General features: G+C 45.7%; 2 protein-coding genes across 13 annotated transcripts in view; one reads left to right on the top strand and one right to left on the bottom strand.

The window, feature by feature from the left end:
• Positions 1-364: 364 nt before the first annotated feature.
• On the top strand, positions 365-9,762 carry pdss1 (prenyl (decaprenyl) diphosphate synthase, subunit 1). 4 transcript variants are annotated; one of them, XM_017481704.3, is made up of 11 exons: positions 374-591; positions 1,332-1,387; positions 1,516-1,651; positions 1,759-1,889; positions 4,564-4,705; positions 4,831-4,942; positions 5,068-5,177; positions 5,267-5,347; positions 6,794-6,907; positions 7,556-7,636; positions 9,068-9,762. In XM_017481704.3, the coding sequence occupies exons 1-11, from the start codon at positions 427-429 to the stop codon at positions 9,206-9,208; spliced, it is 1,269 nt and encodes a 422-aa protein (XP_017337193.1). In that variant the 5' UTR covers positions 374-426; the 3' UTR covers positions 9,209-9,762. The 4 variants fall into 4 exon arrangements, with proteins under 4 accessions (XP_047014519.1, XP_047014517.1, XP_017337193.1 ...); XM_047158560.2 differs by having other exon boundaries at positions 384-591; positions 1,762-1,889; XM_047158561.2 differs by lacking the exon at positions 5,068-5,177 and having other exon boundaries at positions 373-591; positions 5,199-5,347.
• An 860-nt stretch (positions 9,763-10,622) lies between these two features.
• abi1a (abl-interactor 1a) overlaps positions 10,623-16,032 on the bottom strand; it is a 53,127-nt gene continuing 47,717 nt past the window's right edge. For 5 of the 9 annotated variants that reach the window (XM_017481643.3, XM_017481683.3, XM_017481661.3 and 2 more), the window contains 3 exons: positions 14,865-14,945; positions 11,818-12,003; positions 10,623-11,729 (listed from right to left, as the gene is read on the bottom strand). In XM_017481643.3, the coding sequence (XP_017337132.1) occupies positions 11,554-11,729; positions 11,818-12,003; positions 14,865-14,945 (443 nt within the window). In that variant the 3' untranslated portion in view covers positions 10,623-11,553. The remainder of the gene's footprint in view (positions 11,730-11,817; positions 12,004-14,864; positions 14,946-16,032) is intronic. The other 4 variants (XM_017481675.3, XM_017481690.3, XM_017481679.3 and 1 more) reach the window with 1 other exon arrangement.

Here is a 16,032-nt window from a genome sequence, read left to right as displayed (position 1 = left end):
TGTGCTGTAGCATACTGAATCCCTCGTACAACCTGCATCCCGCAGATTTCCGGTCACCTTCTGATTGCATGGACCTTTGACATCATTTAGGTAGCTATTTTATTTGTAGAACACTATTGGCCTTGTTTAGCTATTCCAGTGACTCTTTTTTTTTCTCTTAATACATCTTTATTAGACCATGTGTACATACAAGAAAAAGGGGGTGTTTATGTTGACATTATTATTATTATTATTATTATTATTATTATTATTATTATTATTATTATTATTAGTAGTAGTAGTAGTAGTAGTATTACATTAAAAAGTAAAACAATCTGTGGAGTGTGCGATTTCCAGTCAGGCGGAAGTGAGCGCTACCCCAGGGGTCCTTGTGGAGCAGGAAGCGGAGAGGGCAGCACTACACCGGTCCTCCGTGCTGAGGGCAACATGGCGGAGCAGTGGCGGCGCTGCTGGAGGGGGCGCGGGGCAGTTACAGGGGTAATAGACGCAGTTTGGGGGGTGAACCGGAGACCGGTGACTGCCGGGGAGAGAAGAACCGGGGAGAGAGGAACCGGGGAGAGAGGAACCGGGGCTGGGGGTTTAGTTAAAGAGGTATGGAGAACACACACACGAGTGGAGAAGGTCACTGAGTGGGAGTGTTTCAGCTCCTGGTCTGATTTTACTCTCCACTCACTTTCACTTCATCAGTCACACACCATTAAAGCTCTGGTTTGTTCTCTCTCTCTCTCTCTCTCTCTCTCTCTCTCTCTCTCTCTCTCTCTCTCTCTCTCTCTGTCTGTCTGTGAGAGAGAATGAACACACTATTCATTCATTCATCCATTTTAGTAGTGCTGTATTATTATTATTATTATTATTATTATTATTACTATTATTATTGTTGGGTGATCTCGTCTTAATATTGATCATGCTTTCTTTGTATTTATTTATTGGTGCGGTCTTCTTTTCTGCTTCTTCTTTTTCTTCCTCTTCTTCTTATCTTTGAAGATCTCTGTCATGTGCACAAGTTTTCTTGCAGAATGAAATGTTTAGTTTGCAGACAGTAAACTCGTCCTGCAGTAGATTTCAGATAAATAATTCATTTAAATCAAATAACAGTTGTTATGGTCATATTTTACATAACCACACACACACTCACACACACTGTACAGACGTGTGTGAGTCTTGTGTTTCAGACCTAAAGGTCGTGACCCCCTCAGTGCTGTTTATGTCTCACAGCTGAATTAAACCGAATGTTCCTCTGCTCAGACACTCATGTACTGAACACCACTCTCTCCCACACACACACACACTCACACACTCGTGTACTGAACGCTCTGACTGTTCCCGCTCAGGTGCTGCTTCCTGTCAGACACACACACAACCCCGTCAGGTCCAGCGCTTTTACACGGTTAGTATTGTTACGGATCGGTTCACACCGAGCGTATACTGTAAAAGGTTCTTCACACAGCGAGTGTGTCGGGTGTTTCTCAGCATGCCAGAGACGTGTGTGTTTTCTCCTGACTCGCTGTTATCCAGGTACAGAAGTGGTGTCCTTTACCCCACGGCGGCCCGGACCTGCTCCTGCCGTAGGGTTCACAGCGACGCGAAGCTGAAAGACCCTTTTTCACTGGCGCAGGAGGATCTGAAAAATCTGTACGAGGATATTAAAAAGGTCTGCGTTTATATTCCAGAGTCAGCTAATGCCGTATGTCGAGGAGTAAAACACCGTGTCCGGATATACAGCTCTCTAACGTGTGTGTGTGTGATTGTGTGCTCCAGCAGCTACTCGTGTCCAAGGCGGAGCTGAAAGCGCTGTGTGATTATTACTTTGACGGGAAGGGGAAAGCTCTTCGGCCCATGATCGTGGTGTTAATGGCCCGAGCGTGCAACGTTCACAGCAACAGAGACGGGTGAGCTTTCTTATTCCTCACTCTAGAGTGGAGAGGTTTTAACGATCGAGCGGTTTTAACGATTAATTGGCACCGATAGCGGGCCGGGAAGAGTCCGCTGTCGTTACACGGTACGAGAGCGGCCTCTAGAGGCGGAATAAAAACCGTCGCCGGCTCATTTTGTTGTGATATTTGAAGTGTTTTTATTTTGGATGTCTGTATTTTTATGGTATAGCGTTGATGTATATCTTTTTATTTACTTTAATATTTATTAATAAATGTTAACGTACTGTATATTTACAGTCAGTGTTTATTTTTGTAAAAGTTCCGAATTATTTTACTTTTCAGTGTAGTGTTGTCATTCAGCATCAGTTTTAAAAACAGAATGATCTAATTAAACGTAGTTATCCGTATCGGTAAAAGCCATTATAGTTCGACCTCTACTACTGGTGTGTGTGTGTGTGTGTGTGAGAGAGACACTGCTATAAAACCTTAACTGCTATAACGCTTTAATCAGCTTTACCTCATCGTTATGATGATAACATTCTATCGGGATGCACGGAGCTCACCTTTTCCATGTGTTTTGGATATGATTCCCGTCCCAGACCCCTGATACTGTTGTGGTAAAACCGCTCGGTGAGGAACGCGATATTAGTAAGTAAATATATATATGATTTATTTATAACGCACATTTATAGCAACAAAAGTTGATCAAAGTGCTGTGCATTTGATTCGATTATTTAAAAAAATAATAAGATTGAATATTAAGAGAAAAAACACCAAAGAATTAAAGCCCTGACCGAATAAACAGATTAAAACACTGATTTCTTAAAGTGTGTTTGGTCTTGATGTACGATCAGTGACGGAACTTTTCCCCGTATTGTGCGAGTGCCACAGCCGTTCCCCGACCAATCACAGGCTCTCATTTATTACATCATCATCATCATCATCATCATCACATTAACGCTGCAGAGGTGGAGTTAATGCTGTGGAACGTCTGAGACGGGGGTCTGTTATCACTTAGATTCTAACCTCCTTAAACTGTCCTTCCCTCACTGACCTCTTCTCCTTCTCTTCCTCTCCTTCTCTTCCTCTCCTTCTCTTCCTCTCCTTCTCTTCCTCTCCTTCTCTTCCTCTTCTCCTTCTCTTCATCCGTCTCTTCTCTTCCCTCCCTTTCTCTTCATCTTCCTCTTTCTCTTCTCTCCTCTCCCTCTTCCTCTCCTCTCCCTCTTCCTCTTCTCTCTCTTTCTCTTCCTCTCCTCATCTCTTGACTTCTCTCTCTGGTTCAGTTCTCTTCTCTCCTCTTCCTCTTCTCTCTTTCTCTCCTCTCCCTCTTTCAAATCTCTCCTCTCCCTCTTTCACTTCTCTCCCTCTTTCAAATCTCTCCTCTCCCTCTTTCACTCCTCTCCCTCTTTCTCTCCTCTCCCTCTTTCACTTCTCTCCTCTCCCTCTTTCTCTCCTCTCCCTCTTTCAAATCTCTCCTCTCCCTCTTTCACTTCTCTCCCTCTTTCTCTCCTCTCCCTCTTTCACTTCTCTCCTCTCCCTCTTTCTCTCCTCTCCCTCTTTCAAATCTCTCCTCTCCCTCTTTCACTTCTCTCCTCTCCCTCTTTCTCTCCTCTCCCTCTTTCACTTCTCTCCTCTCCCTCTTTCACTTCTCTCCTCTCCCTCTTTCTCTCCTCTCCCTCTTTCACTTCTCTCCTCTCCCTCTTTCACTTCTCTCCTCTCCCTCTTTCACTTCTCTCCCTCTTTCAAATCTCTCCTCTCCCTCTTTCTCTCCTCTCCCTCTTTCTCTCCTCTCCCCCTTTCTCTCCTCTCCCTCTTTCTCTCTCCCTCTTTCTCTCCTCTCCCTCTTTCTCTCCTCTCCTCTCCCTTTCTCTCCTCTCCCTCTTTCTCTCCTCTCCCTCTTTCTCTCCTCTCCCTCTTTCTCTCTCCCTCTTTCTCTCTCCCTCTTTCTCTCCTCTCCCTCTTTCTCTCCTCTCCTCTCCCTTTCTCTCCTCTCCCTCTTTCTCTCCTCTCCCTCTTTCTCTCCTCTCCCTCTTTCACTCCTCTCCCTCTTTCTCTCCTCTCCCTCTTTCACTCCTCTCCCTCTTTCTCTCCTCTCCCTCTTTCAAATCTCTCCTCTCCCCCTTTCTCTCCTCTCCCTCTTTCTCTCCTCTCCCTCTTTCTCTTGTCTCTCCTCTCTCTCTTTCTCTCCTCTCCCTCTTTCAAATCTCTCCTCTCCCTCTTTCTCTCCTCTCCCTCTTTCTCTCCTCTCCCTCTTCCTCTTGTCTCTCCCTCTTCCTCTCCTCTTCTCTGCAGACTTTATGCTATAACTATCCCGGCGCGCCGACACTCGAGACTCCTTCCGTAAATAAACGTCTCCTAACAGAGACCGTCCAGCACATCAGCGGTTATATTAGGTTTTATTTTGTTAAACACTTTTTAAATCCATGAACGATCGGTCTTCGACCGAGCAGAGCGTCCGTCGTCCCTGTGCACGAGCCGTTACTATGGAAACGATAACGTATCCGAACGAGAGCATCAATACAAACCGGCGTTCACGTTACAGCCGGAACCCCTGACCAATCGGGTTCCCGCGTTCAGCTGCGCTCCGTTCCGGAAGAATCTCTACAGAGCCCTGGGTATGACGACATGACGGTGTAGAAATAATCCGGCTGATACATCACCGTGTTCATGTTTCCTCACCGCGTCTCAGGCATCTGCTCCCGGCCCAGCGCTCCATCGCCATGATCTCCGAGATGATCCACACGGCCAGCTTGGTGCACGATGATGTCATCGACGGTGCGGATATGAGGCGAGGAAAAACCACTATCAATGAGGTGTGGGGGGAGAGGAAGGTGAGTTTTCGGGGAGGGGGAGGGGGGTTCTCTGTTAATGGTTTTCTTGAGAACCTTCTGTATGAATTGATGGTATTGATTCAGGTTTGTCGTGAAATCGTGTGTGTGTGTGTGTGTGTGTGAAGGCCATCCTGGCTGGAGATTTCATTCTCTCTGCAGCGTCCATGGCACTGGCACGCATCGGGAACACCACCGTGGTATCTGTACTCTCTCAAGTCATCGAGGATCTGGTCAGAGGTACGACTTCACGTGTGTGCGTGCGTGCGTGTGTGTGTGTAAGAGAAAGTGAGATCTAACATCACTGATTTATAAAACAGAAAAAAAACACAGTCCAACGAGATGCTACATGTTCTCCGTGACAGGGGAATTCATGCAGCTGGGATCCAAAGAAAACGAGAACGAGCGGTTCAAACACTACCTCGAGAAGACGTTTAAGAAGACGGCGAGTCTGATCGCGAACAGCTGTAAAGCAGTATGTACGTTCTGTCCTCAGGAATAAACACGCCGCGTACCAGGACGACCGGTCCGACACGTCCCCTTTCCCTTTCTCCCAAACTCCAGGTTTCCATTCTGGTGAACCCTGACCCCGAGGTGCACGAGATCGCCTATCAGTACGGCCGCAACGTGGGCATCGCCTTCCAGGTAACGCCTCCTACACGCGCTCGTCCGAGCTCGGCGCCCGGCGCTCGCGCTCCACGGCTTTCAGGATGTGTATTTTGTTGTCGCGATACGACAATTTAAACATCGATATCGCCGTAAGTGATGTCACGATACATATCAGACAGATTGTTTTTATTATTTTTATTTATTATTTTTTTATTATGATGTTTTACATCTTTTAAAAACTGTTAAATGTTCAGGTTTTTTTTTTTTTAATACAGAAAACGTTCCTTTTTTCAGTTCTTTCTTTCTTTTTTTAAACATTTTTTAAATTGTATTATTTTTTTTTATTTTTTTTTAAGAAGTGTTGTCAAATGCATCTGGTTAAAGTTTGCTAGCAAGCCCGCGCTCGATATACGCGGTACAGCCCCTCGATAGGAGACGGAGCGCGGGTAGTAAAAGTAAGCGCACCCCCCTGATTAATAAATAACACACATTCTTTATATAGAGTGCTGAGGTGGTAAAAGCATAAATGGGAAGAATAATAATAATACTACTGTAATAAAACGCACGAAGGTCCACAGCAGAATAAAAGCTGTGCGGATCCTGTACGTTCACGCAAAACGAGCAAGAACAGGGTTTTAAGGGTGAAAGTTACACCGTAAATTGTTTAAAAGTTTTTCCGGCTTTAAGATCCACGACTTTATCGATTGAGTTTCTTGATATTTCAGCATTTTGCGTTTTATTTCTCCTTCTTTAAACTTAATTATTATTATTTATTTATTTTTTTAAACCCCACACTGTGACATGTAGCACTGGTTATTAATTAAGACCGATACAGCTTTAACACACACTGGTGGTTTCACACAGTGGGGTTTTTTTTTTTTGTGAGTGTTGCAGCCAGAAATGCTCGATTAATGAATTTTTTTTTGTTTTTTCCCACGGAGTTTGCGCGATTTCGCGTTGGTTTCTGCGACGGTGAAATTTCCCGGAGAGACCGAACGTCAAATAAATATCGAGTGTCTCGGTTAACGATTCACTTCGTATAATAAATAAAACTTTACAGCTCACGTCACACCCGATATTTCCTTTGTTTCACTTACTACTGTTTACTGCTCCTTATAGTGTGTGTGTGTGTGTGTATAATTTTTAAATCTAGAAACCTTTCATTTCATCATTTCGAAGGCGTCCTCGCGCAGACTTTTTTTGCACGTGTACAGTATACGAGAAGGTGGTGCAGCGAAGACTGAGGGATGAAGCACTCGTGTATCATCTTCTCAATGTACACACAGTCGTCGGGTCTAGTTATAAATGGGTGAAACGGGCATGTAGGCAATTTCTGTAGGTGTGATTACTGATAGTCCGAAAACACCGCTGAGAGTAACACACACACACACACACACACACACACACACTAGCATGTCAGTGTCACTGCTGTACTGAGATTAAGGTCATAATGACGAATGACTGTGAGTTTATTTCCTGTAGCTGGTGGATGATGTGCTGGACTTCACGTCGTGCGCTAATCAGCTGGGGAAGCCGTCAGCCGCAGACCTCAGGCTGGGATTGGCCACCGGACCCGTACTGTTCGCATGCCAACAGGTACCTCGCCTCGCCTCGCCTCGCTCATCTCATCATCTTTCAGTTATTATCCACACAGTTCCATCCAAATCGGGGAAATAATTTCCTAAAAAGAACAAGAGCTTCTTTCCTCTCTCTCTCACGCTCACGTCCCCTCGGACGTCCGGCGTCATATTAAAGAGAAGTCTGGCGTAGAGGTAGCGGAGACGTCGGCACAAGCGCTGGAGTCCCAGAATGCAAGGCAAAAACATCATATCACACGTGATGTTCGCGTGAGTGCTGCGGAAGCCGACGTGTTTACTTCTAGGAAATACGAAATGACTAAAGCACCGCTGCATCGCTCTGCTTGGGTAGAAATGACGGATAGGAGGGCACGTGAACGCCCGAGGGTCCGAGTTGGGGGCGTGTCAGTAAGAGAACGCTTTATTTATAATAAAACAAGCTCATTTCCTGCACAGTGACCTTCACCGCACCTCTGTCCTCGGGTAGTCGAACGGCATCGTGGGTAATGTAGGAGACGGTTAACCAAAGTGAACACAGGCCGGTTTGTTGACGCGCACGTCCGTTAGAAAGACCGATCTGCGAGTGGTGCGTTTAAGACTGACGTGATCAGATTGTTTTATGAGACTAAAAGCCATCTCGGTGTATTTGTTTCCTCCTCTCTCACAGTTTCCGGAGCTCCACGCGATGATCATGAGACGTTTCGGTTCAGATGGAGACGTCGATCGGGCCTGGAGATACGTCCTGGAGGTGAGCGAGAGAGAGGAACACCACAGCGAGCTGGTCTCTGAAAGCAGCCATTGAGATCATCTCAGATTTCACATCATGCAGCTCAGTGCCGTCATCTCTCTCTCTCTCTCTCTCTCTCTCTCTCTCTCTCTCTCTCTCTCTCTCGTGTGTTTATCATCAAACCACTCGTAAGATGAGAGAGAGAAAGAAAGAAAAAGAGGAGTGAGAGAGACAGAAAGAGGAGAGAGAGACAGAAAGAGGAGAGAGACAGAAAGAGGAGTGAGGGAGACAGAAAGAGGAGTGAGGGAGACAGAAAGAGGAGAGAGAGAGACAGAAAGAGGAGAGAGGGAGACAGAAAGAGGAGAGAGGGAGACAGAAAGAGGAGAGAGAGAGAGACAGAAAGAGGAGAGAGGGAGAAACAGAAAGAGGAGTGAGGGAGACAGAAAGAGGAGTGGGAGAGAGACAGAAAGAGGAGTGGGAGAGAGACAGAAAGAGGAGTGGGAGAGAGACAGAAAGAGGAGAGAGAGAGACAGAAAGAGGAGTGGGAGAGAGACTGAAAAAGATGAGAGCGAGAGAGAGAGTAAGGGAGCGAGAGAGCAAGGAAGAGACAAAAAAGGAGACAGGGAGACAAAAAGAGGAGATGGAGGGAAAGGGAGAGAGAAAGCATGAGAGTGAAAAGTAGAGAGAACGAGAGAGAGAGAGAGAGAGAGCACTCGTATTGCTATTCATCAACAATTATAATTCACTCCTTTATCTCTGTCTCGAGTTCCTCTCCTGACCCTCATTTCTTTCTTTCCCTCTCTCACCTCCTCACTGATTTCTTTCCCCTTTTCAGGAAAACCCAGTAGGTGTGTTACCCTGCGCTAGTGTTATCCTGCGCCAGTGTTACCCTGAGCTGCTGTTACTCTGCGCTAGTTACCCCGCGCTGCTGTTACCCTGCACTAGTTACCCCGCGCTGCTGTTACTCTGCGCTAGTTACCCCGCGCTGTTTACCCTGCACTAGTTACCCTGAGCTGCTTACTCTGCGCTAGTTACCCCGCGCTGCTGTTACCCTGCGCTAGTTACCCCGCGCTGCTGTTACCGCCCTGAAGCGGATTATTATCCAGTAACGGCACGTGTTGAAGTGTTTTATTCCTCTTCCACCAGTCTCTCCCTTCACTTTACTAAAACGAACCGAAACCCACAGCGCGTCACGTTCCGGAGAACCCGTAACGTGTGAAAACTCCTCTCCCGACGCACGTCTGAACACTGACGAGTCGTTACTATAGAAACCATAACGTCGATATAAACCTGTGCTGCTGTTATAGAAAATAAATCCACACCTTCTGACCAATCAGAATTCAACAAGAGAGTACTGTGGTATAATAATATTAGTGTTATAATTACACATTAATTAGGATGTTTATTCATTGAGTCCCCCGTGTGTGTGTGTGTGTGTGTGTGTGTGGTCAGAGTGATGGCGTGGAGCAGACGAGCTTCCTCGCCCAGCGTTACTGCCACGAGGCCACGCGTCAGATCAGCCGTCTGCAGCCGTCCCCCGAGCGAGACGCTCTGATCCGCCTCACCGAACTCGTCCTTAACCGGGACAAGTGAACCGGGGACCTCCCGAGCGTCACTACAGGCAGCTACACACCTCTACCATCACCTACACACACTTACAGCAGGGCATCTGGTCACGTCACACCCCTCCACCCGGACAGTCACAGCACTGCTGTACTGAATGGTAACGCTGGTATATAGGCGGCTGTCTGGGACTGGAACAGACAGCCGCACCTGAAAAGCGCTAAATGAGAAGAGATCGGAGTTCCGGAGACGAGCGTTTCACCGCCTCAACGCCGTGCTTAGTGTTTTCAGGTGAAGGAGATTTTCCGTTTGAGAAAAATAATGTTTTACGTTGTCACCGTACTGTATGTGTCCTCTTCGTCAGAAGCAGGGCATTATGGGATAGGAGGATGTCGGGAGACTTCACCGACTGAACGCAAATCTTACAGACGTCTCCAGAAAGTCCGTCCGTCCCACCGTCCAGGCCAAATCACGACTTTAATTTATGAAACTCCGCGTCGTTAACAGACAAGGCCTTAAATCCACCACGACTCTGTGTGTATGTGTGAGAGATATTAAACACCATGTTTTTTTTTTTAAGTTAATCCCGTCTGTGCTCGTTTATTTCTCCTCCACAATCATGTAAAGAAAAGACTACGCTTTATTATAAAAGACTACATTTGGACTTTGGGGCAGTTATTAATACAGACTGTGGGGCAGATGTGGAGAAATCAGCTGAAGCATTTATTTATGTATTTATTTAAAAAAAAAAAAGGTTATTACATCCTGAGTTTTAGTTCTTCATGTGTGAGGATTTACAGTACACAGGTGCATCTCAGAAAATTAGAAGACCGTGGACAAGTTTTCATTCGTTCATGTAATATAACTTTCATAAATTCTAGATTCCTTACACATAAAGTGAAATATTTTAAGCTTTTTTTAAAAAAAAAAAAATCTCGATGGTTACGGCTCACGGAAATCAAAACTCCGGCATCTCAAACTATTAGAATAAGGAATTTATAATACGGAAATGTCGACCTTCTGCAAAGTACGTTCGTTTATGACGTACTTTGGCGAAAAAATTCAACTTACTAGTGTGTGTGTGTGTAGTGTAATTATATATATATATATATATATATATATATATATATATATATATATATATATATATATATATATATATATATATATATATAATTTTATTTTTAAACATGGAAAGTATTGGCACCCTTGTGTTTCAGCGCTATTAAAACACCCCGTTGGAAGCTCTTTTAAATAATCGTCCCCATCACCAGTCACTACGTGTTAAACCCCTGCTTTCACGTGATTGGAAGCACGCACTCGATCAGGATCGAGTAAAAAGGTTGCATTAGAGGCCCGCGGGACGGAGAGAGGCCTCGTTCGTTAACGTTAGGTGGATTATTCTGGAAAGCTCGTGCTGAGGAAAACAGGAAACAGAACCAACTGCAGTTGAAAATACCTGGGATGGGTTTATTTCAAAACAAACAAACAAAAAAAAACATAATACAATAAACCCTCTGGTCCTGGGGTTAGATTTGGGAAGGAGTCGAGTCACAGCATCCCGTGGACAATTCTGGACACGGTGACGTTAATGACGTGAACGAATGGATCAGAGGAAAACCGGTGATCTTCACAGACATTTACAAAATTTATTGTCGATATTTCCCTGGCTTTTGATTACGAACCAGTTCTCCGAAATCCCTTGGCAGTTATTATCTGGCCGATCACCGGCAGGTTTGGATTGTATACTGATTAACACACTTTTCGTAACTTTAGAGTCTACAGCGTAAGCAATCTACAGCTCCGGTTCTGTTCATCGTGCAGAGAGAAGAAAAATCAATCACTGTTCTGTATTTAAAAAGAAAAAGAAAAGGATCGGGATCAGAGGGATCGATCGGATAATATCGAAGTATTAAAATCAAATGTAAGACGTCCATTAATACCTTCAAGTATCAGGACGGGAAAAAAAAAAAAAAAAAAAATCCCCAAAACATAATTTTTTGTTTGAATTAAATCTCGACGTTTCTATACATATAAAAGTCGTAGGCATGCTTCATGTCAGGATCGGAATCACATTTCAGACTTACTGCCGTGTTAGATCAGTGTTATCTATAATGTATAGTCTAGAACTCGGTCTCGTACATGTTCATCATAAACACCTCGGACTGGGTTCAAATTTCAAATCGCAGACTTTTTGCATCGCGACGTGATCAAACATTCGCTGTAAAAAAATACTAAAAACGCCCGACTCATCGTATTTACAGACCACGCCGTCTCTCTCCGCTCCCTCATACACTCCGAGCCCAGGAGCCGGCGCCCGCTCACCCCCTAACACACACTCGTGTACGCGTCTTATAGAGCTACTCCCGGCCTGGTCAGTCAGCGTAGTGCATGATGGGTTCGACGTAGTTGCCGGGGAAGAGGCCGGTGACCCCGCTGGACACTCCCTCGAACCAGCCGTCGTCGTTCTTCTTGATGATGTAGATGATGGCGCCTTCGGTGAAGCTCAGCTCGTCGTCTTTGTCCTTGGTGTAGTCGTAGATGGCCACCACTGGAGACGAGGGGAAACGACGGAGCGGAGGTTAAAACACGACCACAGACAGACAGCACAGAAAAGTACACCAAGTCTAGAGCCTCGCCTTTCTCGATGTAGTTTTTAGGGGCCCACTGGGGGTCTCCGTCGGCGTACGGGTCACTGTACTGCACCACGGCCGCTTCCTCCTCCTCGTAGTCCACAGGAGGTGGAGGTGGAGGGGGCGGAGCCTCGTCGAAGATGGGCACGTCGTCAGGCGGCGGCGGAGGGGGTGGAGTCGGGGTGTCGGCGACTGAGAGACGAAAACCAGAGGAAGATGTTAGTCGTGTTTAGAACTGTGGAAAGACGGACGAGCTGGGCATGCGATCCAACTCTCTCTCACACACACACACACACACAGCAGCATGCGAGTGTTAATGTCAGATTCTACGATCACATGCAACACGGCGAGGTCTGCGTCCTGATTGGTCAGCATGTTGACCCAAAGGTTCAAGCCGAATTAAAACCATGCAGCAAATTAGAACAGATGATGATTCAGTAATGATTAGGACGAGAAAAAGAAATAAACCATGAACCATCATTTTCAGTTTAAAAAGAGCTTTCCTATTTCTAAATCGTCTCCTTGATGTCCCGTCTTTCTTTTGTGCTGTAACTGGACGCTTACTTGACGTTACGCTCTTCTGAGCCGACTACGGCATAAAAAAAATAAATAAAAAAAAACAGTACAGATACCAGGTGGAATGTCTTCTACGGGTTTCCTTTTAAGGAAAACGGGGGCGTGGCCAATCGGCTATATTCTGGAGCTGGAGTCTAATTCCCAGACCGGAAAAATGTAAACCTGACTGAAGTATCTCAGCAAACCGTACAATGATGATTATAATCCTGAAACACTTTTACACACTGCATCTTTCACTACACCACTCTCCTTTTTTTTTTTTTTTTTTTTTTAAATCGTGGTCCTTCTTGCATATCCTACTGCTTAATGACTGTAATACACAGAACCTCCACTAGGGGGAAGCCGAAACAAACGCACTGCTCTTTAGAGAACTTTCTGACCAATAACAACAGTAAAATAAACTAACACTCTCTAAGGGGTCCCGGGGTGCCATAACTTTCCGATCATTTTCTGTAGATTAGCACGTGTGTTTCTCAGACAAAACTTAACTTGTTTATAAAAATAAACAATGTAGGGTTTTTTTTATTATTATTATTATTTTTTATAAACGCTGCCTGTAAATCATCTTCAGTCAGTTCACCTGTTGTTGGAGGTAAAAACAGGAACATGCATAATGAGGAAAGTCAGATCATCCAGACCGACGGAGAGGAGAGGAGAGGAGAGGAGAGGAGGATGAGAAATGAAGAGTAAAAGAGACCTCATGCAACATGCAGCTATTCTATTAACTCGACAGTTCGCAAGGCATCAACAATCTAATTTACACAATTTCCCCCGTCGCCTCAAAAGTAGTCGATTAAACGCCACGTGATCGATGCTTGAAGTTCGCCTCTTCAGTTTTGCACCGGAGCTACTTGTAGCGAACAGGAAAGGGAGGTCCAGAGCCGAAAGATTTGCGGTAGGGGTTGCGGAAATAGCGATAATTGTAAAAAAAAAATTAAATAAAAATAAATTTAAAAATGCTTGAAAGAACAACATCCGATACCAGGTGATACTATCTGACGTAAGCCTAGTGTACGTTATCACGCTAATATATGCATCAACAGCGATCTGGACGTATTTCACGACTAACGATCGATGCAAAGCAGACCGCAAACTGTGCTCAGTGAAATTATCAAGGGGCGGAGCTACGGCATCTTCTTACAACACGAATATCCTGTTAAAGCGTCTATACAGGATGTTTAATATCCGAGAGAACGTGAGGAGCAATATCAGTGAGCGTGGAGAGAGAGAGAGTGGGAGAGAGAGCGAGCAAGAAAGAGAGAGAGTGGGAGAGAGCAGGAGAGAGAGAGGGAGAGAGAGAGCGAGAAAGAGAGAGAGCGAGAGAGAGAGGGAGAGCGAGAAAGAGAGAGAGAGAGCGGGAGAGAGAGAAAGAGAGAGAGAGGGAGAGCGAGCGGGAGAGAGCGCAAGAAAGAAAGAGAGCGGGAGAGAGAGAGAGAGAAAGAGAGAGAGAGAGAGAGAGAAAGAGAGGGAGAGAGAAAGAGAGGGAGGGAGAAAGAGAGGGAGAAAGAGAGAGAGAGAGAGGGAGAGAGAGAGAGAGAGAGAAAGAGAGAGAGAGAGAAAGAGAGAAAGAGAGAGAGAGAGAAAGAGCAAGAGAGAGAGCGAGAAAGAGAGAGAAAGAGAGCGAGAGAGAGAAAGAGAGAGCGAGAAAGAGAGAGAGAGAGAAAGAAAGAGAGAGAGAGAGAGAAAGAGAGAGAGAGAGAGAAAGAGAGAGAGCGAGAGAGAGAGAGAGAGCAGTTCAGTTAAGCGAGCACTGAGACACGCCACTATGTTTACACTCTTCTCCAGAGTCAAGATTACTTCTAAATCTCACGCTCCGTTCTCTCAGGTTATTCAGTCCCTCCAGGATCTTACGTTTGTAAAAATGAACGCGATCTCAAGCAAACGCCGCGATATTCCGACGAGCTCGCGAGGTTTCAAAAAAGCACCGCAGATTTTCAGGAGATTCGGGCCGAGATGCGTCACGTGACGTCACGATGCGCAAAAAAAAAAAGCACAAAAATCTCCACAAGTTGCGTCGCAAATTTTAAAAAGAGAAAGAAGAAGAAAAAAAAACCCGGAGCAAAATCATTTTGGCCGCAACAATCGGAGACGAAAAACCCTCCGAGATCCGTTACGGACCGATTTCTTGTGGCTCGTAAAGAGGACAACACGGAGCTCGATACAGCGCCATCACGTTCTTCTTCAGCACACACACCAGCTCTCCATCGCTCAGCGTCAGACTCGGCTAGGGGGCGTGGCCTAAGGTCCGAAGGCGGAGTTGTACAGCAGAAGTGATGATGATGTAAAGTATTGGACGTGAATCCAAATGATCACTACAGTGCATCATCGCTACATTTGGGGTTTTGGTAGGGGGGAAGTGTGTAGGTTTTATTTACAGCTGAACTATTTCTATCCACATGCTCCAGAGACATGCCACACACACACACACACACACACACACACACACACACACAGCACTGGGGTCGTTCAGCACTTACTGTTTTCCTGCACCCGGGCCACAAAGCCGGTGAGGGGAATCTGTGGAATGAGCATGGGGGGAGGCGGGGGAGCAACAGACACTGTATACACACACACACACACACACACACACACACACACACACAGAAGAGGAGGAGGGCAAGAAATAAAAGGAAACGAGTGTATTAGGCTTGGTGAGAGAGATGATTGAAGGACACCCCTCAGTGCAGACGTGTTGATCCATTTACACCTTAATTCTAATACAAATATACATTTATAATTAAATAAACGATTTCATAAAGAACAATTCACAGAAACTATTCGGAAATATTATTTCATCATTCTTCATACACACTCGCACACCCTGCACGTCATTACTCTTCTCCAGACGGTTCCCGGTTCTGTAGAAACCTTAAAGCCCGGCGTAAAAACCCGTCCGGAGGATGTTCTCTGCGTTTCCTGAACACACGCAGCACTCCTCTTCAGTCCTGTGTGGAATGGTGGACGGTAAACGACGCTTGGAGTAAAAGGCTCACACGCCGACGGTTAATGCGGGAGTTTAACAGATGAACGCAGCGGAGGACAGGCAGCGAGACAGTACAGTACCGTAGAGCCGGGAGTCCGCGCTTTTCCGCCCGCGAACGCGGCAGCACGTCTCGCCTGATTACCCACGAGCCCTGATTTCCACCGCCGCGCGAGTCGTGCAGTACTCCAGCACTTCGTCGTTTAGTTTAGTCCGAACGTGTGGGAGGAGCTAAACATACTACAGGCCTCTGATTGGCCAGCATAATCGTCCTGATTTGATTTGATTTATATTTCACGTTTCTTCGTCCGTATAGAGTTCTCTAAATCTCATTGTTCTCATCAGGTTGAACTTCCTGTCCATTTTGTTCACACCCTACCCAGTGCCCGACATACGGAGTATGCGTTTTAAAGTATTTCAAGATCTGGTCAAATCTGCGCTCGAACCTTTTTCTTTCCCCGAAGACTAAAGTATCGGCACCCTCGCCCGTGTTCGGGCGCACGTGAACTTCCACTGACTCGGCGTGACTCGTTCTCGGTAATCGTCATGAGAGAGAAACACAGAAGCAGGACATATTTTAACATCGAACGGGATACGCCTCTTCCCCTATTACTTATATCAAGATATAAGATGTGTAAACGATATCGATATGTCAGGAAAGGATA

Source organism: Ictalurus punctatus, chromosome 1, assembly GCF_001660625.3.
Source record: "Ictalurus punctatus breed USDA103 chromosome 1, Coco_2.0, whole genome shotgun sequence".
Taxonomy (NCBI): Eukaryota; Metazoa; Chordata; class Actinopteri; order Siluriformes; family Ictaluridae; genus Ictalurus; species Ictalurus punctatus.
This window is presented reverse-complemented; position numbering and strand designations above follow the sequence as displayed.

Excerpts from the sequence above, each read along its gene's own strand:
- pdss1 (XM_017481704.3), top strand. The coding sequence starts at position 427 with ATGGCGGAGCAGTGGCGGCGCTGCTGGAGGGGGCGCGGGGCAGTTACA. Across the intron at positions 1,890-4,563 it reads GTTCACAGCAACAGAGACGG|GCATCTGCTCCCGGCCCAGC; the intron begins GTGAGCTTTCTT and ends ACCGCGTCTCAG. Across the intron at positions 7,637-9,067 it reads CCTGGAGATACGTCCTGGAG|AGTGATGGCGTGGAGCAGAC; the intron begins GTGAGCGAGAGA and ends GTGTGTGGTCAG.